The sequence below is a fragment of the Zingiber officinale genome, chromosome 1A (genome assembly GCF_018446385.1).
Source record: "Zingiber officinale cultivar Zhangliang chromosome 1A, Zo_v1.1, whole genome shotgun sequence".
Taxonomy (NCBI): Eukaryota; Viridiplantae; Streptophyta; class Magnoliopsida; order Zingiberales; family Zingiberaceae; genus Zingiber; species Zingiber officinale.
Genome location: NC_055987.1, coordinates 2,042,672 through 2,066,993, shown reverse-complemented (window position 1 = coordinate 2,066,993; position 24,322 = coordinate 2,042,672). Strand labels below are relative to the sequence as shown.

Below are 24,322 nucleotides of genomic sequence, written 5' to 3'. Positions count from 1 at the left end.
CTGATGAGTAAAGCCAAGTGAAAGACCTAGTGAGTGAAGCTAGGCAGATGAAAGTCCTGGTGAATGAAGTTATGCAAAATGAAAGTCCCGGTGAGTGAAGCCATACAATGAAAATCCAGGTGGGTCAAGGATGACCGGACATCTGGTGATTGGAAGTCCAAGTAAGTCAAAGGATTGATCGGATACTTGGCACAAGGAGAAAAGTCCAAGTGGGTCAAGGGATTGACCGGACACTTGGTGAAGAAGTCCCAACAGGTCAAGGTTGACCGGATGTGAGTAGGGGTGTAAATGAGCCAAGCCGCTCGTGAGCTATTCGAACCTCGATTCGATAAAAGCTCGTTTGAGCTCGTTTAATGAGGCTCGTTAAGATAAACAAACCAAGCTCAAGCTTCACAATATTCGGCTCATTAGCTCGTGAACATGTTCGTTAAGCTCATGAATCAACTTTTAAATAAAAAATAATAATTTTGATATTGAATTTACACTCTACTTATGAAAAACATAGACAAATATATTAAATTTATTTATTAGAATAAAATTATAAATTTTAACAAGAATATTATATATTTTTAAATATATAATTTAGTTTTTAATGAATATTTAAATTTATAATTTATATTTATTAAGCTCATTTAGGCTCGATAAAAACTCGAATAAGCTCATGAGCCATGAATATATTCGTTAAATAAAGCTCGAGTTCGGCTCGGCTCGGCTCGGCTCGATTACACTCCTAGATGTGAGGCAATGAGAAGTATGAACAGGTCGAGGTTGACTGGATGTTTGGTTTGGGAACCCTAGACTTGAGTTAGGCAAGTTAGGATCGGTCATTTGATCAAGTGACCAGATTGAACCAGAGCCCCATAGATCAGTCGATCGAATGGGAGTGTGTTGTGAGTGAAGACACCCCAATCGATCAACTGATCGATTGGGGAAACTTTCTTGCGAGCACAAAAAGGTTCCTAATTGACCAGTCGATTGATTGGGCCGCTCCAATCAATCGGTCGATCGATTGAAGTTTGGTTTCTCGCAGTGACGTGAGGAAAAGTTGGAATCGATTGTTCAATCGATTCCGGGGCTTTCTGTGAAAGTACAGAAACTTCTGGATCGATCGGCTGATCGATTCAGCTACACCCAATCAATTGGTTTATCGATTGGGATATGATTGTTGCACAGGTAGTGAGCTTTGGATGGCTGCGATTGTCCTGATTCGACGTGGCAATCGATTGGGAGCCTTAGGAGCGCAGAGTATAAAGCCGTCGGCGAACTTTCTTCTCCATAAATCTCTCCCGATTCTTCTCCACCAAGCTCACAAGTCTTCCGGCAGTTCTTAGAGCATCTTGGGGACAAGTGTTGCTACACTTCCAAGAGTTAAGAGGCATCTACAAGCTACACGAGATTGAACAAGAGAGGTTCTTCATTGTATTGTTTACTTATTACTTCCTGTTTCGAGTTGTGTGCTTGTGTGAGTTTGTACGAGGTTTCTCCACCTTCGGTAGTTACCGAGAAGGAGTGTTTTTCATAGTGGAGAGTGCTCGTGTGTAGATCTTTGGATTAGTCACCTCTTCTTGAGATGGATACCAAGTAAATCTTGGTATTAGCGTTGTGAGCTTACCGTGAGGTTTTTCGCTGCATCATCATCATCTTCGAAGCAAGTAAACAAACGCGACGAGCTATTCACCCCGCTCTAGCTCCCGAAGTGATCCAACAGTAGTCATCCGTGATTTACCTTCTCTTTGTTGGCTTAGGGACTGGTAGTCATCCGTGATTTACCTCCTCCGTGTTGACATAGGGACGGATAGTCACCCATGATTTATCTCTTCTGTATTAACTTAGGGATAGATTGACAAAAATGCTAGGATAAGTAAATCATCTTTTTGCCACGTGAATATCTCAAACTTTTTTCCCCTGTTTTCCACCATCTTCATTTTTAAAGAAATATTGACCAAAAAAAAAAAAAAAACTAATGCTTTTCACATATGTTCAAATTACCTCTTCCGTCCATTATTTTCTCTTGATGATGGTAATGATCAGGATCATTTTGATAGGGATGCTTAATTATTTGCATACATTGTTTTAGCTTGTGAAGAAATAATAAATGAGTAATATCATGCCATTATGACAACTACCAGAAGATCCACCAAAAAAATGTCTCATAATTCAAGAAATAATTCATGCGACAGTGTCCCTTCTTCAATTATTGATTGATGACGTGATAGAGTGGCTTCAAGTTTGCCAAACTTCTATTAACAAATATACGTGTCGAATAAACAAGCTAAGCAACTTGCTGAATCAACTCGGTCTGCCTTATCTACATTGGACTTTAATCTCCCTGTGAGTTCAGCTTGTGTAGTCCATTCTAATTGCCTTGCTTAATCTGTTCAACTTTTCTATTCATTCATCCTAATCACTCCTTTTGTTCAACTTGATAGAATGGTCATCCTGTCCTAAGCACCTGTGTATCATCATGTCACTTTCTTTAGCCTAATTAAATTAACTTGATGACCAACTTGATAGAATCATCCTACCACCCAACTTATTTAACTCTTTGGCCTATTTAGTCTGAGTGGCGATTGGGTCGATTGATTTGAAAAAGGTAATAGAAACAGACAATTAGTTAGGCCAATCGAGCTAGTAAGGTCAAAGTGAGCGACTTGTCCTAGCTTATTGGCGAGACAAAGCGGGCTACACGAGCTAATCGAGCTGATTGGGACGATTTAACGAGGGAAGAAAATTGAGCCAATCGAACTGTCGAGATTTGAATAGGCTGAGCAAATTGGATTATTCAAACTGAACAAATATAATGTTCAGACTATTCAAATTGAGTAAACTGTGTTGCTTAATTGAGATGAACGAGCAAAACAAAATTGATCATTCTTCCTAGTATTATTATTATTATTTATTATTTTAAATAAATAAATTTAAAAAAATAGAGTTTCTAGAACAGATTGTTGCATAACATCGCAACAGCTCTGGAATTAATTTAATCGATAAAACCACATTTTTTATATGTCGATTTTGAAGGCGAAAGCTGAAGCATTCCACAGTCAACGGAATTCAGTACCAGCTGCCGATAACGTACGTGATTTGATGTCTTCAAGCTATGACGCGGTAGGATTTTGTTCTCATTTAAAAAGGTAGAGATGGGGTAATGCCAAATATAATAAATTTTAGTTGATTAAAATTAATTAAAAATTATTTAATAAAAACAATAAAAATAATTTTTAATTGATTTTAATCAGATTTATTATAAATAACTCTATTAATTTTAATAATAAAATTATTAAAAATTTATATTATTTCTCCCCTTTACTGTCTTTCTACGTTGCCGATTTGATATAAAAGAGCCCCTTCTTCCTCCGACTTCTTCCATCGATCGAGTCCGAAATTCAGAGGCTTGTTTTTGTTGGAATTAATGGCGGCTGCTACCATCGAAGATCTCCACCCGGACATGCTCGCCGGCGCTCTCCGTCTTCTCGACGGGCCTGACCTCGCCTCCCTTAGCTGCGCCACCTCTCGCTTTCGGTCCCTTGTGGGAGAACCTGACCTCTGGCGCGACCTCTGCCTCTCCTCTTGGCCCTCCCTCCGGCACCCGCGCCTCCTCCGGCTTCTGGAATCCTCGCACCGCTCCTTCTTCGCCGACGTGTTCGCTTCCCCTGTTTGTACGCTCCCTAGCTTCCCCTGCGACGACAGCGATGAGGAAGCCAGCCTTCCGTCGGAGCTCATCTCCGCTGTTGAACTCCGCCATCGCAACTCTGTTATTTTATCCCTGGTCGCGGAGACCGACACGTCGACGTCGTGGTTCAGGGCCGCGCCGTTTCGCCTCGACGCCGAGGTGGAGAGGAAGGACGACGGGGGTTCCTTCTTTTTCTCGCCGGAGGAGCTGACGCTGAGCTGGATCGTCATCGACCCGCAGAGTAGACGGGCGGTTAGCGCGACGAGCCGGCGGCCGGTGGCGGTCAACCGGCACTGGATCACCGGCGAGACGGTGGTGCGGTTCGCGTTGGTGCTTAGCGATGAGTGCGCCGTCGGGGCGGTGGTTAAATGCGGAGAGGAGTCAGGGGAAGTGCGGGAGATAAACCTGGTGGCGGAAGGCGTGGAAGGAGCGTGCTTGAGCGGGAGGGAGGGCCTAGCGGTGCTCCGGTCGGCGATGGAGGGCGGTAGGCAGAGACGGAAAGAGGAAGAGGAGGACGCGAGGAGGAGGTGGGAGGAATTCGAAGGGCGCAGACAGAAGAGGAAGGAGACGGCGGCGAGGATGGAGAGGTTGGTGGACCTGGCCTTCGCTGCCGTGGGCGCCGCGGCGTTCCTGGCGCTCTTCGTCTTCGTCGTCGTGAGGTAGCAACCGTTGGATCAGTCCCGGTCCGCCTGAACCGGAGAGAACGGCGATCTTTCTCTCTATATATTTTTTGTATTTTTTTTATACAAATAAAATTCAAAATAGTACAGCAATAATAATTATATTTGCACATGAATAAATTAAACAAACTGTATATAGTGACTTGAAATGGTCCATTATTCTTTGGGCCCACCAAGCCCATGTGGGTTTTGGTGATCCATCATTTGTTTGGAGATTTATCACTGTCACATCATGTAGCTGAATGAACAGGGCTTCATTGTGCAGATTGCCTTCAGGGTTGATGACACTCAGGGATTCCTAAAACGGAGCACTCAGATACTTTGAGTTTATAAATTCAGTGTATCCAAAGTATCATTGGTTAGTTTGATAAGTTTTTAATAAATAATTATTGAAGATGTCATCTATTAGTTGAGTTCATAGCTGAGTTATTGATGCAGTAGAGTAATTTTAGTTATTATTATTATTTTATTAAGTTAGCTTTTTAAGGTATGTTAATCTTTTGTGTTTGAATATTTAAACACCTGTTTAATTATTTTGAGGAAGTTTTTTTTTATTAATGAGAATTTGAGGTGGTGTAATTTCTTCTTAAATGTCCAGTTTGATTGTGGAATCATGCCACCGAGAAGACAGCAAGACATCAACAACACTTTTGACCGTGATAAGGAGTAATGATGTCGAGAGATGGTTAACAGTCGATTTCTCCTGTCTGTGGATCGGTTAATAGAAAGGATCACAACGATGCTGGAAACCTTGAATAAAGGAAGTCATGTCCAATACAATAACAATTGCCGGATAAACGCGGAAGAGGAAGATGATATTTTTAATGAGGAGAAAAGAGTTTTTATTTATAAGGAAGATGATAACAAGACTGGAATATCCAGTGATTCAATTTATGACGATAACGAGGTAGGTGAAGCTGTCAATGAAGTTGGTATGGATCTTCAAATTGAGGAAGAAGCAACAAAAAATCTGTCATTTGAAACTGATAGCAGTGATCTCCACATCAATCTAGCCAACAAGAACAAATATTTCAGTTACTTGAACTTAACAGTCCCCTCACGGTTCAAGTCACAATACAAAACATCACCATACATAGAAGTTTATTGCCACCTTGCTCCCTTCCAAAACCCTAACGATGCGCAACAAATTGATGATGGGCTTCGGCGTCGGCATCATCCCCTTCAACCCTACGGTTGGAGCCCTCTTGATATGGCCCCTGCTCCTCCTCTCCAGGAACAACGGCGGTGCCATTTTGCTAACCAACATTCCCTTCACTCCCTTTTCCCACTTCAAGAAGCTAGGGTGCATCACTAATTGGACCCACAAACCTAACTTTGGCGCCAACGCTGCTTGATCGGCAGTCAGTGGAGGTCACGATGCCGTCTTTGACCTCACTATCGACGAGTCCTCTGCCCTATCCATCGGCGTTGGTGATGACTCCTCTTTCCGCCTAGTCGACAGCAAGCCCTTGTCGTACCCCAACTTCGGACCTTGCTGGCACTTCCAGCAATGACCGTAGTAGCCGCAACATCGCAATGAGGATGTTGAGGCTCAAAAGCTTGAGACTGAGAAGGAGCGTGCCCGCCTCAACCTTCTCGACAATCTGCACCACTGTTTTTAAGTACCTAGGGTAGTTTTGATATGGTTAATCGAGTTAAGTTATATTTTATGATTTTGATCCCTTATGTTTAAGTGTGCAAGGACTTAGGAATAAGAAGTCTAGCGGAAGACGCAATGAGCGAGAAGAATGATATGAGAAGTGAGTCGACGAATTCAGTGCATCTGAGGGATGAGAATCTGTAGAAGAATACACTAGTGAATGAGAAAAACGCATGCGGCGCTTCTGAAGAACGAGAAGTTAGGAAGAAACTATGCTTGAGGAGAAGGCTGAAGTTGAGTTCAGGTGAGGTCAATTCCGGACAGCCGGAGTATCACCCAAACAATCGGACAAGAAAATGGTCAACTCTGAGTTAACTGTGTCCAGGCGTCTGGAGCAGGTGCAAGTGCCCGGACTGCAGGTGTCCCGACTGTTCCGCCATGTCAACAAGCCATTGTTGTAAAAAGGACCATCACAGAGTCCATGTCAGCCGACTCTAGGTGCCGGGATCGGGTCTAGGCGCTCGGAAAGTAAAGATCCGTTGTAAAAAAGTCATTGTGAAGTGGATCAAGTTGACTAAGTCAAGTACTCGGATCGGGTCCATGTGCCTGGAGGTGCCATGTCAACCAATTACTAGCTTTGACTAGTAGGCTGTAAATAGAGCTCTGGTGCTCGAAATTAGATACAACACACTTTGTACTAAAATCCTTTTCTATTTTTAAGTTCGCGCTTTCAACAATTGTAAGAGATTACTCTGTCTTCTTCAAAAGACATTTTTTAGTGGAGCGTTCATCGTCTTGGATTAGCAACTTTCTTAGTTGTAAAACAAGTAAATTTGGAGTCTCTTCTTACTTTACTTTTTGTTTATATTAATTATCTTTTTTGTTTAGTTAATGTGTGTGTCCTTGCTAAGTACGAAAGCAAGAGAATTTAAGGGGCTGCTTCGGATAAGGGAATGAGATAGGTAATAGGAATGATTGTATATAATAATGAAATGGGAATGATTAATGGCTCATTCCCATATTTTAAGGAATGAATCCGTGGGGCCCACTATCATTTCCCCAAACCAAGCACCAAGTTTCATTCCATTCCCATTCCAAACCCTCCAAACAAGCATCTTGTAAATTTCTAACTTGTAGGCTATTCATTTCCTCTAACCGGTCGATACCGATCCTACACTATTCATATTTTGCCGACGGTGGTCTTGGCGACGGTGCCATTCGACACGACTCCCCTGCTTAAGTCGTACATCGACGTCCAGCTTAAGCGGACCATGCTCGACCAGATTCCTTTCTCCACCTTCTCAAGGCTTTTGGTGTACCGAGCATCCAAAAGCTTTTCCAGGTGTGTAGCTTTTGAGTTGGCTACTGATATCATTGTTCATGTCGGTGATATAAAATTCCACTTGCACAAGTTTCCCTTGTTGTCTAAGAGTTCTCTCCTGCAGAAGCTGCTGATGGTTTCCAATGATGACAAGGTCGATGAGATTTATATTACTGATATCCCTGGTGGAGCTACAACTTTCAAAACTTGTGCAAAATTTTGCTATGGAATGACTGTAACACTCAATGCTCACTATGTAGCTGCCACTCGATGTGCAGGTGAGTACTTGGAGATGTATGAAACAGTTGAGAAAGGGAACCTTGAATACAAAATTGAAGTCTTCCTCCAGACTGGCATATTTCATAGTTGGAAAGATTTGATCATAGTTCTTCACACGACAAGGTCTCTTCTACCCTGGGCTAAGGACTTGGAATTGATCACTCCTTGGATAGATTCTATTGCCTCCAAGGCTTGTGTTGATACTTCAAAAGTGGAATGGTCATACACCTACAACAGAAAGCAACTTCTATCTGAAGTTCTTAATCCACAACAATGGAATGCAGTTAAAAAACAGAACCAAGTGCCAAAAGGACTGGTGGGTGGAGAACCTGTTCGAACGCGAAGTCCACTGCTTTAAGAACATCATATTGGCCATTAGTGCTAGAGGCAGAATGTCCTCTCAGGTGATTGGAGCTGCACTGGGAGCTTATACCTGTCGTAGATTATCGAGTTTAGGCAGAAAATCAATGAGAGAGAGAGGTGATGGTGTGAGCACTTCATTTGTGAAGATAGTGATTTCACTGCTGCCCTTAGAGAAGTGTTCTGTCTCAAGCAAATTCCTTTTAAGGTTACTGAAAGTTGGAAATTTGTTGAGTATTGGTGAAATTGCCAAGAAGGAACTAACAAAGCGAATAGGGTGTCAATTAGAATATTCTTCAGTTCGTGATCTTCTAATCCCTGCTTCCATGGAGAGCATGATGTATGACATAGACATAATTCTCAATTTAGTAGATGGTGATGGAGCCACAATTGTCTAAAAATCGGTTCTTGATCAGGCAACTCATCTTTTGACAAATCCTCATCTTGTAGGCTCTTACAACATATCTAAGTTGACTTTGTGTCAAACATCATTTGATTCTTTCTTTGGGTTTCCTGTAGAATATTGTCTTAGTAAATATCATAAATATAATAGTAGTCTCCTCACTTTTGTCTTAGTAAATATAATAAATATAATAGTAGTCTCCTCACTTTTGTTTAGTTAATGCCAAATAAATTTATTTTTAGGTAGAGCTCTCAAACGAGTCATTTCGTAATGAGAAGGGTTGATTTATGACAGACCAGTCATTTGGTGAGATGAATCGACTCGTCATCTTGGCGGATTGAGAAATCTACAACCCAACTCAATCCTAGGTGGGTTGTGGGTTAGGCGGGTCAACCCACAAGCCATCAAAAATTTAAAAAAAAAAATTCATATTTTTAATATTTTACTTTAAAAAAGTTTTATCAATCAAATATATCCAAAAATATTTTTTAAAATATAAATGAACACAAATGAATAATCATGTTTGATAAAAAAATACTATTTTTATTTCAAAATTATAACAAATAAAGATAATAAATTGACATAAAACTTGATTTATATGTGTTTCTTAATCTGTGGGTCAACTCAAGTCCGTTGCAGGCCGACCCTCGTGGGTCGGCCCGCGGCGAACTTGGGTTGATAAAATTGTAATCCAATCCGTTTAAATTATTTGGCAGGACAGGCTAACCCGACGGGTCAAACCCAAATTGACGATTCTACTTTTAGGCTACTACCTAATTCTATCACCGTGTGAATTTAGTTGATAGGCTTTGCCATTGATTAATTTATTATTAATTATGAAGTAATATATGGTAATCTAACTTTGGTTATAAAACTGACATAGTGAATGATGCGGTGATGGAGGGAGGCTTACATGGCATAGGGTCAATTGTCATGGTAGAGGTCAAAGTCAAGGTGGTCAATGCTCGGGTGTCAGAGGGTCGAACGGAGGACAATGGGAATGGCCGGTTGGGCAATCAAGGCCCGACCGACTGGAGACATGTCCGAGCAGACCACTTATCCAGCTCAAGATGACACGTAAGATAGCCGACGCTCAATACGGTGTAGTAGGGCGTCGAGGGAAACCGGATAGCTGGTCCGAGCGGAGGAGGACATGTTAGTATACAGTCACCGTACGGATGAGCCACCTGAGGATGTCAGAGTGGAGGGGTTTCGGCCGAGTGGTTACCCCGCTCGGCCAAGCAGTGAGACTTGGTCGCGAACGAAGAGGAGTTTCGGCCGAGTGGCTACCCCGCTCGGCCCAGCAACAGGATCACTATAGTATTTCTCGACATCTTTTTGGGAGATAATGCCGCTGACACGAGGCATGGTCGACAGACGGATCGTACAACGAAAACTTCTATTGTTTTGTCAGAGATATGCATGTTTTGTTAAAATATGATGTCAAAGGTACTTTCTTGACAGGTTCTTTCATAGGACATATTGGAGAACGTGCCCATGCCTTTGGAAGCGTACATGTCGTCCATTAGGCTCTATATAAAGGGGGTCCATCACCGGCGAAAGTACACATTATTCTTGAGTTCTACTGTTGCTACTATTGCTCCATTTTTCTTCATATTCCGGTGACTGACTTGAGCGTCGGAGAGCCAACACCAGGGACTGCTTCCCTGGCTCAGCACTGACGTCATTTGTTTTACAGAACGGAGTGAAGTCCACATCCGGTCAGCGAAACCGCCACCTCCTAACTTTCCAACTTCACGCTTTCGAGTAGGATCAGTAAATATAATTTTAACTTTACAAGTTATGGTGGCAAAAGGCAAATATATTCACCCCCAGCGCCTTCGCCTAGGGATGTAAATGAACCAAACGGTTCGTGAGCTATTCGAAGCTCGATTCGGTAAAAAGCTTGTTCGAATTCGTTCGTTTGTCTTATCGAGCCGAGCTCGAGCTTGATTTCGAGTTCGATAGTTTTATCGAGCTGAGCTCGAGCTTAAGGATATTCGGCTTGTGAGTTCGCGAACATGTTCGTTTATACGCTCGCGAGCCAAAAAAATGAGTCTTAAAACGAACCTTAAACCGAGCCAAAAAATGAGTTCTAAAACGAGCAAAAAAAAAACGAGCTCTAAAATGAGCTTTAAAATGAGGCAAAAAACGAGCTCTAAAACGAGCCAAAAACGAACTCTAAACGAGCCCAAAAACGAGTCCGAGCTCGCTTAACGAGTTAGGCTCGTTAACTTTGATAATCGAACTAATAACGAGCCAAGCTTGAATTGTTCGTGAGCTTGATAATTCTAAAACGAGTCGAGCTCAAGCCTTGTGATAAAAGCTCGATTCGAGCTCGAGCCAAGCTCGAGCCCGAATATAACTTAAACGAGCCGAGCTCGAGCCTAATACTGTCCGGCTCGGTTCGACTCGTTTACATCCCTACCCCCGCCAACCCGTCCCAGGACTAATGCGGAGGAGGTAAATCATGGGCGGCTACTAGCTTTAGAATAGTGACTACCACATAAGGAAGATATTTACCTTGACTTTACCGAAATTCGAACCCCAGACGATCAGACCTAATGGTGGTATAAAATAAAATTTATAATTCTTAGGGTTGAAATAATAAATTTGAATCGATTGAAATATTTTTTTTTCTTTTTAGGAATAAAATTAGAATAAAAAATTAAAATAGTAAATTTGAATCAATTAAAATAATTTTTCTTTTAGGATAAAATTAAAATAAAAACTTTTACTTTTCCTTCCCTTTCTTTCTCCCCAAATTGAAGTGAGAAAATCTCCGGGAAACAAAGGTTAAAGCTTATCCTACCTTTCCTTCTCTCACTTCCTGTTTGAGTTATCCCCCCTTTGTTTAATCCTTCCCCTTCCCTCACCTCCTCCCAAACAGAGGTTGGGCGGCCTCTGTTTCTCCTTAGAAGTTCTCCTTAGAAGTTCAACCGGACCAGCCCTCGTCTGTCCGATCACCATAAGGAGAGAAAGGAAAGGTGACTTCCGAAGGAGATCCAGTCTATTCCTCAGCCGTTTCAATCAGAGCGGAGACCTCATCGTTGGTCTCGCAACAGAGTATATACACGTTGTATTCTCGTTGTCAGCCATCGATTCTTCTTCACGAGATTCGTGATTGGTAATCTCATCGCGATTACCAATTTTGTGAGGATCTGTCCTAATCTGTCAATATATTCAATGGTTGACATTTATTTTTGTCATAGTTGAATAAACGTGTTTGAATTCAAGTGAATTTAATTTGGTTCTTCAGGTGAAATAAACATTAAAATCTTGCATACACGGACTTACGCACTGGCAATTGATGTGGCGATATTCAATATCACTAAGGCCATGAAATACATATTTATAAAAATAGTAATTCATTAGTTAAATGAATTTATCACATATCATTATTATTGTTCGACACCTTCTTCCTAATTGAGTCAAGCAGTCGCAATCTTATCGATAACAGTCGGAAAATCCACCGCCAAGATCTTCTCAGTCCCTGCACGAAACTTCTTGCCGTACTCAACGTGTCGAGGGTGCTTTATGTACGCCGCCACGTCCTCAGCGCTGTCAAACATGAAGATGAACGTATGCGTGAATCCATGGCTATACTTGTCGTTCTTCATCACGTCCTCTCCCCTGCACAGTAGTATAGTATTTAACAACATAACATAATTAACATGCATGCATGAGGAATTTTATCATGTAGAAGTTGAAGTTTTAAGGTAGTACCATTCGAAGGATTTGATGATATCCAACTCTAATGCGAGTTTCTTCATGTCCAGAAGCAGCTGCTCCACTGCTGCTCCTTCCTTGAACTTGGCCATGACCAGGTGCTTGATGCCTGCCATTATGTCTGTTTCTCTGGTTTTAATTCTAGTTAGCTAGAACAGGTGGAATGGAAGCGATGATGGAAAAAAAAGGGAGGGTTGCAGGGATTTTATAGCCAGAAAAAGAAAGAGATGAACGGACACGATTCTACTCATTAATTAATTAACTCCATATGAAACACGTGCATGGCATGGATTTTTTTAATTTTTGTTAATTTACTCCGTCCTGGAAAGTGGAAGCTGAAAGGGACGTGTTTAAGACACAGTTGAACGACATAACAACAAAAATATCTGGCCCACCCCGGGAGACTGGAGATATGTTTTTTTTTTTGTTTTTTTTCAAAATGTTGGACTTGGAGAGGTGAAAAAAATCTCAAGAAGAAAAAACAAAAAGAGAGGAGGTGTTATTGCAATAATATATCTCTGTCGGAGAAAATTATGTAGGAGCGAAATTTTTTTTGAAAAATGGAAAATGTTTTTAAAACATGCAACTTCAGCGTGCATCCGGAAGAATTCGGTAAACATCAGCTCATCGCACGCAGTCCACGCTCGTGTGTGAATCTGCGCGATCTGGCACGTTCGCGAATGCCAGGGTAAAATCGTGGCGTGCGATAAACATACGCTCGTCAGCAGACAGAAACTTGGAGTCGTATCAGATGTTTGTTCTTATTTAAAAGACAATAAATTATTAACATACCTCGCTAACTGTAGAGGGCTACGAGGATGCTTACGAGAGCTGAGTCACCCGAGTCGGAAGAGTCGTCCGACTATTTTTGTTAAATTAAATAATAAATTTAAATAATTTATTAAATTAAATAAATAAGTTTGACGTATATGTATTCGACTTATTATTATTTGTGAACTATATTCGTTAATAATTTTTTTATCAAATACTAAATAAACAAAAAAGTTCTATGATAAACAAATACATTTGTATTATTAAACTCAATCATTAATTAAACAAATTTAAAACATAAAAATTTTAAATAATTAAATAAATTTAAATTAGATCTCGATAACAAAACTCAAGCTAATAAAAAGACTAAGTCAAATTTAAACAATTAATTTAATAATCTGATTTACTACAAAAAAAAAAAAAAATCATCTTTAGTGTCGTCGTTAATTGAACGTAGTGACTGATTAATGATCAATTATTGTCGCCGTCATGAAATTGGTCGCTGATGTCATTTAGCAACGAAATTAAATATTTTGTTACTAATTAGAGATGGAATTTAATTCTGTCTTTAAATTTAGTGACTAGATTAAAAAGTCCGTCACTATTTTTAGCGATGGATTTAAATAGTCCATCACTAAAATTGAGACGATAATTATTAATCCTGTCGCTAAGATGAATATTAAATTCTATCTCTAATTAGCTACAGTTAATTAAATTCTATTGCTAAATTCGCTAAATGTGCCATAAGAGCATCCATACTAGCTTCCTTGTCCAAAATATAAGTTACTTTATTAAATTTGGATATCTACATTTCACTACACCTTATATTAACTTTTCTATTTTTCTCTCTCCTATATGATGTTTAAGGAATAATCTATTCATTAAATTCAGAGAAGTGTTATTCATAAATACTAAATTTTGTGAATGGATAGGTGATACAATTATAAAGGTACCCCCCCCCTCTCTCTCTCTCTCTCATGTCAACACTTAGACTATCAACTTTTGAGGCAGTCAAGAAGCGGTTAGCCTTCAAAGTCACCCTTAAGAGCAGGGACACATCTAAGCATGCTATAGGAAGGCTGGTGCTCGAGCGGTCGATCGAACCTTGAATGGTCAACTGAACATCGAGCCTCGAACAGCTGGTTGGACCCTGAAGGGTCACCGGAAACTTGGAGTTTGATCTCAGATCTCCTTTAACCGTGCGCAAAGTGCAATAAGTATTGAGAACACAACTGATCGGATCTCCCTGATCGACTACCTTTCATGTCCTCACTTACGACCGACGGTCGAGGCTTAGGACTAAGTATTAATAACTTGACCAATTGTTCAGACCAATGGGTCGATCACGTTGGTCTGATCAGACGGACCATGACTTTAGGCCCAATGAAGAGGTTGGATGAAGATTGAGTCACCGGCCACATTTTGTGAGGCCAATCTGACATTCCTTTGGATTGGTGTCCGGTGGACTTATGGTGGGCCCTCAACCCAATGATTTTGTATTTTTTTTAAAGTTTGTGTTATAAAGATAGAGAATATCTTATTGACAAATCGTTCTTTTGATGCTTCTAGCCTGTCAAATCATAGAGATTTACAGGTCTAATTAAGGAAGAGTATTAAACCCACTTTATGGCCTATCCTTTCTTAAGAATGCTTTGAGATGCGTGTATGAACATGATAGTAATACTATAAAAATAAATCTCTATCTACCAACAAAGGTATGTGATGCTCTGCTCTATAGTTCTACATACTCGTTGCTACAGTTTGCTTCCACTATTTACTCCTCATAACTTGATTATTGATTTGAGCGTCGGAGGGCTTATACCGAGGACCCCTTCCCTAGCCCGACACTAACACTTTATGTGCTACATAACAGCGTGGAGTCTTCATTTGGTTTACAGTAGAGCCACATTCCCAGCCAACCACCTTCACAGCTTTCGGACTGGATCAATAAGATGGCTAATGTAAAAGTTTTTACCTACCATATCCAAAATTTAGGATAAAATTTAATTTTTTGATAGGATAACTGATGTGCATACGCTTATAAGAGCATCTACATCAGTATCCTCATCCAAAATCTAAAATTTAAGATAAAAGAAATATTTTATTAGAGACGAATAAATAAACGATCGTCGTTAATTATCATAATATTTTAAAATTTTATACAAAAATGACAATGGAATTTAATATTCCATCGTTATTTAGTGACGAATATTTAAAATTCTATCTCTAATAGAGATGAAATGTTAAATATTCATCGTTATCTAAATATTAAATATCCGCTTTTAATTATTGTAACTTTTTAAATTTCATATATAAACATAGTGAGGGAATATTAAAATTTTCTCACAAAATAGTGACGGAATTTTAATATTTAAAATTACATATTAAAATTTCCTTGATGATTATCAAATTTTTCAGCAGCAACGGCTTGTTTTTGCATTTCCCCTGTTTTTAAAAATCACATACGATGATTTTTAAACACATTTATATTACACATTTTCAAAAATATAATATAGACATTCACAAACAAGCACATTGTAACACTAACAAAATTGATCAATCGTATAAATTCTATTCCAAATTAAATGGATATTAATCTTTCTAAGAAAGAAAATTTTATATCTTATCTATAGAAAAATTTTCAGAATTTTTTTTCATTATATTACTTTTTATGAATTTTCTAAGGAAAATCATATTTTTCAATTAAAAAAAAATCTCAAAGTCATCTATGTAAACTTGATTTTTTTTTTTGAAACTTAATCATTTTCTCTATCTAATAAAATTTTTCTAATTTTTTCTTAACCGTTGGTGAATTTTTTATCAATTATTTATCCAAATACAAATTTTAATATTAAAAATTATTAAAAATTTATTTTTTTTAAAAAAAATCTGTAAAAACACTTGCTTGGTTATATTTTCAAAAAATGTTTCAAGATTTTTTTAACTAAAAAACTATTTTTAATATTTTTTAAACAATTCCATCTTGATGTAGAAAAAGAATTATTGCTACTTAAATTAATTTCACTTTATTAGAGGAATTTTTTTCTAGTTTTAGATATTTCTGTTTAACTATGGTAAAAAAATTTAAAATTTTTGAACAATTAAACATAATTCTAAAATTATTTTTTTCAATAATTATTTATAAATAGTAAAAATCTAGATTTTTAAAATTTAAACTTATTGATTTCCTGGTTACTAATCACTGTATTTTTATCCCATAGACTATACTTAAAATTTATTTTAAGTTACTTTCATGACATACCCCTATTTTTAATTTAATGTGATTAAAGAGGGAGAAATAGAAGTTAAGTCAAGGGGAGGGTAACAATCTTGATTTTTGCATATTTTTTTAATTACAAAAATTGTAAAAAATTTACTTGCTATTTTCCTGTTATGCGTTCTTTGTTTACCCTAACTTAACTTGGGTTGCTCATATCAAAAAAGAGAGATTGTAAATATCGCCCGAGCTAATTAAATGGCCACCGTATCCAATTAGAAAAAGGATGAATAAAACTATAAATAAATCAATATTTATAAATAAATTTAATGTTTCACTTGTTAAGAGTTTATTTATACATTTAATACACTAAGATTAATTAAATGAATAATTTTAAGTAATTTGTTAAATTAAATAAATAAATTTGACGTATATGTATTCGAGTTCGTGAACCATATTCGTTAATAAATTTTTTATCAAATACTAAATAAATTAAAAAAGTTCCATGATAAACAAATACGTTTGTATTATTAAGCTCAACCATTAATTAAATAAATTTAAAACGTAAAAATTTCAAATAATCAAATAAGTTTAAATTGAGATCTCAATAGCATCTAAATGAACTCATATGGTGAAAAGATAAGAGGAAAGGATATTCTGGACATTTGACATCTTAAGGGTTTTTGAGTTTAAGTGCACTGTGTTCACCAGCAAAGAGAGCGGGGCTTCGTGCTGGATTTTTCCGTCGCCGTTGAACACAGGAGGGGAATGGGGGAGGGGTTCGTTTTTTGCAGAAGTCCGCTGCCACAGCCGGAGGGAAGTTCCATGCTTGGGTTCCCCGTCGCCACCAAGCACAGTTCGTGCTTGGGTTCTCTGCCGTCGCCGAGCACAGAAGGCTTCGTGCTTTCGCCGCCGCCAAGCAACTTGGTCGGCTTCCTCCCTCTCATGCTCCTAGCCGACGACGACGCCGCCCGCCGGCTGCTCCCCTCTCCGCTACCTCCTTTATTCAACGCCGACGTCGTCGAAGAGCATCGCCTCCACCTCCAACAGCGCCGCCTCCGCATCCAACAGCGCCGCCTCCGCATCCAACAGCGCCGCTTCCGCCTTTAACAGTGTCGCCGCCGATTCCAGCGTCCGCCGGCACCTCCCGCCGCTGGGCGCCGCCGATTCCAGCGTCCGCCGGCACCTCCCGCCGCTGTCGCCGACGCCTCTAGTAGACACCGACACCACCTCCAGCGGGCGTCGCTTCCAGCGACAGCTACTGCCCCCTCTAGCGGTCGTCGTTACCCTCTGGGCAGCCGTCGTTTGAGTGCTCAGGTTTGTCTACTCCGACCTTCGAGCCGAGATGATGTTCGGTCTGCGAGCCGATGTGATTCCGGCCATCGAGCCAATATGTTTCGCTATTCGTATTGTTATTATGCTTGTGAGTTACTTGTATCATCCGGCCTGCGAGCCGCTATCATATTCGGCCTGCGTGTCGTTATCATATCCGGCCTATGCGTCATCTTTTTGGATCATTGCTGCACCGGATTCTGTGCCGCCATCCTCAGATTTGGCTCCTCAGCTGACTCACATCCATCTAGTTGTCAGGGCCACGACGACTCAATCAGCACCGCGATCAGCTCACCGATCCATCTGGGGGCGTCCCCTTGAGGCCAAGAGATCGGGGCAACCCGGTCGCTGGCTGCAGGTAATGTTGACCGGAGGTCCTCCGATGAATTGGTCAACACAGAAGACAGCTCACCATCCGGGTTATGAAGATGTGGTCAACATTTCAGACACGTCATTCCGACAACCCCATCTTCTCAGATTCCTGACAGGAACATAATTGGCGCCGTCTGTGGGAACTTCGCCTGATCGGGAACCTGAAGATGGATGAGACCAGAAAATTCTGTTATACTCATGACCTTGGTGGGTTTTGACGAGCATATTCTGCTCTTCTCACTCCACGGGTATTCGAGAGTCAAGGAATTGAGTCAGATCTTCTGCTGGACGGCAGGTCAGTTTTTTCGTTGTATTTTCTCTTTCGATCATAGGATCTGGCATAGTTCTCCGGTCGAATACTCCCGTGACGATCGGCAGAGCTTGTCCTATATTAGAGCCACATGCTCGATCTCGAAGACTCCCCTGCCGATCGACCGAGATTATATTTGCGAAGACTCCAGTGCTGATCGACCGGAATTATATTTGCGAAGACTCCCGTGCCGATTGGTCGAGATTATATTTGTGAAGACTCCCGAGCCGATAGACCGGGATTATATTTGTAGGACCGTTGGGCCGGCTAGAAGGGAGGGTTGAATAGCCCTGAATAAAACACAACCCTTTCTCGAACAATTAAGCTAACACTTGAAAAATAGATTAAGCAGAAAATAAAGCATAAAAACGAGGCACCGGATTTAACTTGGTTACAACCGGGGAGGTTGTTAATCCAAGGAAGATGATTGCACTAAGAACTCCTTCAGGCGGAGAAGCCTCGTTTACAGCAGTGTAGGCACAAAAAGAAAGAAACTAATCAAAACAGTGGAAGCACACAAGTGTTGTTACAATTTCTGAACTGATGATTAGCTTTTGGACCAAGGCTATATTTATAACCTTGGTCGGGGCGCCTGGAAGGGTTCCGGGCGCCCTGGGGGGATAAAACTTTATCCCCCAACGTTCAGATCGCGTAAATCGCGATCTTGGTCAAAATCAGGGTCCGGGCGCCAGGAAGGGTTCCGGGCGCCCCGGAGGGCTTCGGGCGCCCCGGAGGGCTTCGGGCGCCCCGGAGCCCAAAGTCAACAGCTGTTGACTTTTTCGTCCGGGACCTCTTCTCTGGTTCGGTCCCACCTCGATCCGGTTCTTCTCCTCCGGATCCGCTCACTTGGGTGATCTCTGCCATCCGGAAAAGGGCTCACCCGAACCCAACTTCCGGTCTTCTCGAGCGGGCTTCCCTCCGGCTTCTCGTCCCTCGGAATTGCCGCGTGTCTCCTTCTCGTCCGCCAGCGTACTCATCCGTAGTCTTCGTCCCTCGGTCGTCGACCGTCTCGCTAGCTGTGTCTCTTGCTCCCCGAGCAATCTTCCGCTCCGGCTTTCGTCCCTCGGAACCACGCGCACTTCCTTCTCGTCCGCTGGTGTACTCTTCCGCAACACCTCGTCCCTCGGACTGCCGTCCTTCTCGCTAGCTGCGTCTTCCGCTCGACTACCTGTGTTCCTAAGCTCCTGCACACTTAGACACAAGGTTAGAAACAAACAGGACCTAACTTAACTTGTTGATCACACCAAAACAACCTTGGGGTTCCAACAATCTCCCCCTTTTTGGTGTGATCAACCCAAGTTAAGCTAGGGTTAAAAATAGATATAAAAATTAAGACTAACTTAATTTTCAATTTAGTGCAAAAGGATAGAAACATAAATTTGCAATTTTCAATTTTCTACCTCCCCCTAGACTTATACTTTTTCTTCTCCCCCTTTGATCACAAAAAAATAGGGTTCCAAGAAAAACAATCTAAGGGTTTAGAAAAGAATATTTCAAAAAAAATCTAAGTTTTCAAGAAGTTCAGAAAATTTTTCTAAGTAATTTTGCTAAGATTTTTAGTTTTAGAAAAAAGTTTTTAGCTTATCAAAAAGTGATTTTTGAGAATTTTTCTAAAAAGAATTTAAGTAAGAATTTCTGAAATAAATTTTTAAATTTTGAGAATTTTTCTTAAGTAAGAATTTGACTTAGGCAAAAAGTATTTTTCTAAGTATAAAAATTTTGAACAAAAATGTTTAAAAAAACTTTGAATGCATTAATTAATTCTAATTTTAATGCTTTGACAGAAAGTTAATTAAACATTTATTTCAATATTTTGGCTTCCAGGTCGTGGCGAGGCACTAGGCCTTCTTGGTTATTGGAGCAACAACCACTTCTTTAGACAAAGCCTTATAGAGAAACTTATTGTTTAATTTTCTCACTGAAAAGCGCTAATTTTAATTTTAAAACTTTAGACTCAACAAGATTTAGGAACTCAATAAAGGTTCCAGCCTACTGGATTGATTAAAAATTTCTTAGGGACATATTTTCTAGAGATATTCTTAATTTGTCCCGGGTGATATCTATAATACCAATTTAAATTTTTAAACTTTCTAGAATTAGATGAGCATGCATGGTTTTTCAAATTATCTACTTGAATTTTCAAATCATTATTTTCAAGTTTCAATTTTTCATTTTCCAATTTTGATTTATCTAATTCTTCTAGAGGGCAAGACTTAGCTAAAATTATTTTTAAATTTTTTATTTCTTTTTCTAATTTACAGCAGTCTTTAGTTAATAACTTAACAAATTTATAAAGTTTATCGGGAGGAAGAGAACGTACCTGACTTACCTTATCGAGTTCGTTTTCCGTGTCTCCCCCTGAACTGCTGCTTTCTTTTGAGGAAGCTCCCCCTTCATCGATGCTCTCGATGCTCATTTCGAAAGAGCTTGACTCGCAGTCGTCGTCTTGATGACTTGCCATTAGAGCAAGTCCGGAGAATACCTCGACTTCCGACTCCGACGACGTATCGTCCCACGTCGATTTTAGGGCTTTTCGCTTTTGGATAGGCTTCTTACCCTTTCCCTTGTTCTTGTTCTTCAACTTGGGGCAATTGTCCTTGACGTGCCCTTCTTCGTCGCAATGGTAGCAGCGGATCGTCCTTTTCTTCTTCCCCTGCGGATGGTTAGTAGATCTGGATTTACAAAGTTTCTTGAATCTTCTTACCATCATTACCATTTCCTCATCGTCGAGAGAAGATTCCGACTCAGGTTCGTCTCTCGAAGCTTTGAGGGCGACGTTATTCTTGGGCTTCTTCATTCCTGCACATCTTGACTCATGCACTTCAAATGTTGAAAAAAATTCTTCTAATGAAATTTTTTCTAAGTCCTTCGAAATGTAAAAAGCATCTACTAGTGATGCCCATTTTGAATTTCTTGGAAATGAATTTAAGGCGTACCTGAGCGAATCTCGGTTACTTACCTTTTCTCTGAGATTCGTGAGTCCGGTGATGATTTCTTTTATTCTGGAGTGCAGATGTGCGACTGTCTCGTCTTCCCCAAGTCGCAGGCTGGTGAGCTGATTGCGAAGCAGATCTCGTCTAGCGAGTTTGGCTTCGGACGTACCTTCGTGCAGCTCGAGGAACTTCTCCCAAAGTTCCTTTGCGGAGTTGTATTTACCGATCCTGTTGACTTCTTGAGGCGGAAGAACGCTTAGCAGATGGTACTCTGCTTTGCCGTTCGCCACGAAGTCAGCCTGCTCCTTTTTTGTCCATTTATCTATTTCCTTGTCCTCTGGAGCTTCAAAGCCAAATTTCATTGTTAAAAATAGTTCAATATCTGTTGTAAGAAATACCTGCATCAGTTTTTTCCACGTAGCGAAGTCCCCTTCGTATTTCGGCGGGTGGATGCTTGGTCCGGCCATGACGTTGCTTCGTTCGGCGGTTAGTCCTCCTGAAGCGCCTCGGCTCTGATACCACTTGTAGGACCGTTGGGCCGGCTAGAAGGGGGGGTTGAATAGCCCTGAATAAAACACAACCCTTTCTCGAACAATTAAGCTAACACTTGAAAAATAGATTAAGCAGAAAATAAAGCATAAAAACGAGGCACCGGATTTAACTTGGTTACAACCGGGGAGGTTGTTAATCCAAGGAAGATGATTGCACTAAGAACTCCTTCAGGCGGAGAAGCCTCGTTTACAGCAGTGTAGGCACAAAAAGAAAGAAACTAATCAAAGCAGTGGAAGCACACAAGTGTTGTTATAATTTCTGAACTGATAATTAGCTTCTGGACCAAGGCTATATTTATAGCCTTGGTCGGGGCGCCTGGAAGGATTCCGGGCGCCCTGGGGGGATAAAACTTTATCCCCCAACGTTCAGATCGCGTAAATCGCAATCTTGGTCAAAATCAGGGTCCGAGCGCTCAGAAGGGTTCCGGGCGCCCTGGAGGGCTCCGGGCGCCCCAGACTGTTCCTGGCGCCCCAGAGCCCAAAGTCAACAGTCGTTGACTTTTTCGTCCGGGACCTCTTCTCTGGTTCAGTCCCGCCTCGGTCCGGTTCTTCTCCTCTAGATCCGCTCACTTGGGTGATCTCTGCCATCCGGAAAAGGGCTCATCCGAACCCAACTTCCGGTCTTCTCGAGCGGGCTTCCCTCCGGCTTCTCGTCCCTCGGAATTGCCGCGTGTCTCCTTCTCGTCCGCCAGCGTACTCATCCGCAGTCTTCGTCCCTCGGTCGTCGACCGTCTCGCTAGCTGCGTCTCTTGCTCCCCGAGCAATCTTCCGCTCCGGCTTTCGTCCCTCGGAACCACCGCGCGCTTCCTTCTCGTCCGCTGGTGTACTCTTCCGCAACACCTCGTCCCTCGGACTGCCGTCCTTCTCGCTAGCTGCGTCTTCCGCTCGAGTACCTGTGTTCCTAAGCTCCTGCACACTTAGACACAAGGTTAGAAACAAACAGGACCTAACTTAACTTGTTGATCACACTAAAACAACCTTGGGGTTCCAACAATATTATATCAGAGCCACAGGCTCACTGTTGAAGACTCCCGAGTCGATCGGCCGGGATTGTATCATAATAGAGCCACAGGCTTATTGTCGAAGACCCCATGCTGATCGACCGGGTTTATATCATATTAGAACCACAGGCTCATTGTCGAAGACCCCCGTGCCGATCGGTCGGGTTTATATCATATTAAGAGCCACATGCTGACTGTCGAAGACTCCCGTGCCGATCGGCTGGGCTTATATTTTATTACAACCATGAGCTCGTTGTCAAAGACTCCCGTGTCGATCGGTCGAGTTTGAGTTATATTAGAGCCACAAGTTCTAGAAGTCGAGCGGCGACTATAAACCCCAGAGTCGAGCGGCGACTATAAACCCCAGAGTCGAGCGAAGACTATAAATCTCAGAGTCAAGCGGCGACTATAAACCCCAGAGTCGAGCGGCGACTATAAACTCATGTGAAGACTGTCGAGCGGCGACGTTAAACCTAGGTCTCCACCAACGGTCGAGTGACGACCTTAAACCCTTCCTTAGAGAGGAAGCAAACTGAATTGTTATCGAAGCTAGTGTTCGACACTATCTTCGTAAAACAATATTGCTCCGCTATGGTGCTCACGGATAACAGCAATTCGTTCTCAAGATACAATGACGACGTCTCGAAATAGTATCACTTCAAATTTTGAGACCGACAAACCTTCTCGTAGGATTTTTGGACTCTTCTTATGCAAGAGATGGAAGAATGGTTTGAATGCAAATGCTTTTCGAATGAATGATTTCCAAGAAGGAGAGAGATCTATTTATATTGGGTGAAGAGGTAAGTAACCCTTGGTTTGGACTGATCTGGATCATTCATTTTGAAAGAGTATAACTCTTTAAAGGTCTTTTGATTTCAACCATCAGATCTGAAGAGATATAACTCTTCAGATGACTTTTAATCTCAACCATCAGATCTGAAGAGATATAACTCTTCAGATCTGTCCTCATCTTTGATCTGACGATCACCATTTGTTCGTCCAATCCAATCATTATTCTCGTCACCTGACATGCCACGTCACCACCACGTGGAGCATAAATGAAAGCTCCTCAATGTGAAGTGCGCCAACAAAGCTCCGATTGCATAGGTGGCGGGCTCGCAGGTGCTCGTCTAAGGATAGAGATCGCTTGTGCTTTTGTATTAATAATATTAACACAATAATACATATAAGGAAACGTTGGCTCTCGTCGGTTAACTATGTGGGACTAAAATCCCATCTTTTTCCTTAATGTTAATTTAAGTACATCTTTGAACAATTAATTTCTCATTTATCCATAATCGATTTTGAGCAAATTAATAGTTCAGATTTATTTACGTGAAACATAGATTTCAATTTTAAAGTCAAACTTGACTTTCAACGATCGATGACACAAAGATTTTGATTTGCAAAATCGTATCCAACAAAAATAATCAAAGGAAGGAGTAGGGTTCGCAGGAGAGGAGGTGGCGGCAAGGGCACTGCCGCCGATCGCGAGCGAAGAGCATTAGAGCATGAGGCGGCAGAAGAGGAAAGGAGGAAATAGACGGTAAATTCTGATCCGTAATTTCCTGTTTGGAAGTTTCGCGAGGCGACGCGACTTGAGATTTTAGTAACACGAGGTTTCTCTTGCAAATCTAAGAAAAATGAGGTTTTTCATGCAAAATTTAACATTAATTGAATTCAAGTGAATTTTGGTCCTTCAGGTGAAATAAACATTAAAATCTCGCAATAGCGTATGCGGACTTATGCATAGTTAATTGATGATGTGGAGATATTCAATATCACTAATA

General features: G+C 41.0%; 2 protein-coding genes and 1 pseudogene across 4 annotated transcripts; 2 read left to right on the top strand and 1 right to left on the bottom strand.

The window, feature by feature from the left end:
- Positions 1-3,352: 3,352 nt before the first annotated feature.
- LOC122015235 (probable F-box protein At2g36090) lies at positions 3,353-5,333 on the top strand. Of its 3 annotated transcripts, XR_006120859.1 has the most exons (3): positions 3,353-4,332; positions 4,619-4,711; positions 4,952-5,094. XR_006120859.1 is itself a non-coding variant. In XM_042572016.1 (2 exons), the coding sequence occupies exons 1-2, from the start codon at positions 3,413-3,415 to the stop codon at positions 5,073-5,075; spliced, it is 1,044 nt and encodes a 347-aa protein (XP_042427950.1). In that variant the 5' UTR covers positions 3,353-3,412; the 3' UTR covers positions 5,076-5,333. The 3 variants fall into 3 exon arrangements, 2 of the variants coding, with proteins under 2 accessions (XP_042427950.1, XP_042427958.1); XM_042572016.1 differs by lacking the exon at positions 4,619-4,711 and having other exon boundaries at positions 4,952-5,333; XM_042572024.1 differs by lacking the exon at positions 4,952-5,094 and having other exon boundaries at positions 4,619-4,917.
- A 1,891-nt stretch (positions 5,334-7,224) lies between these two features.
- Positions 7,225-8,311, top strand: LOC122039055 (annotated as a pseudogene).
- A 3,298-nt stretch (positions 8,312-11,609) lies between these two features.
- On the bottom strand, positions 11,610-12,216 carry LOC121998759 (stress-response A/B barrel domain-containing protein At5g22580-like). The gene is made up of 2 exons (XM_042553800.1): positions 12,043-12,216; positions 11,610-11,949 (listed from the first exon to the last, which is right to left on the bottom strand). Exons 1-2 carry the CDS (start codon positions 12,159-12,161, stop codon positions 11,748-11,750), a joined length of 321 nt encoding a protein of 106 aa, XP_042409734.1. The 5' UTR covers positions 12,162-12,216; the 3' UTR covers positions 11,610-11,747.
- Between the last annotated feature and the right edge of the window lie 12,106 nt (positions 12,217-24,322).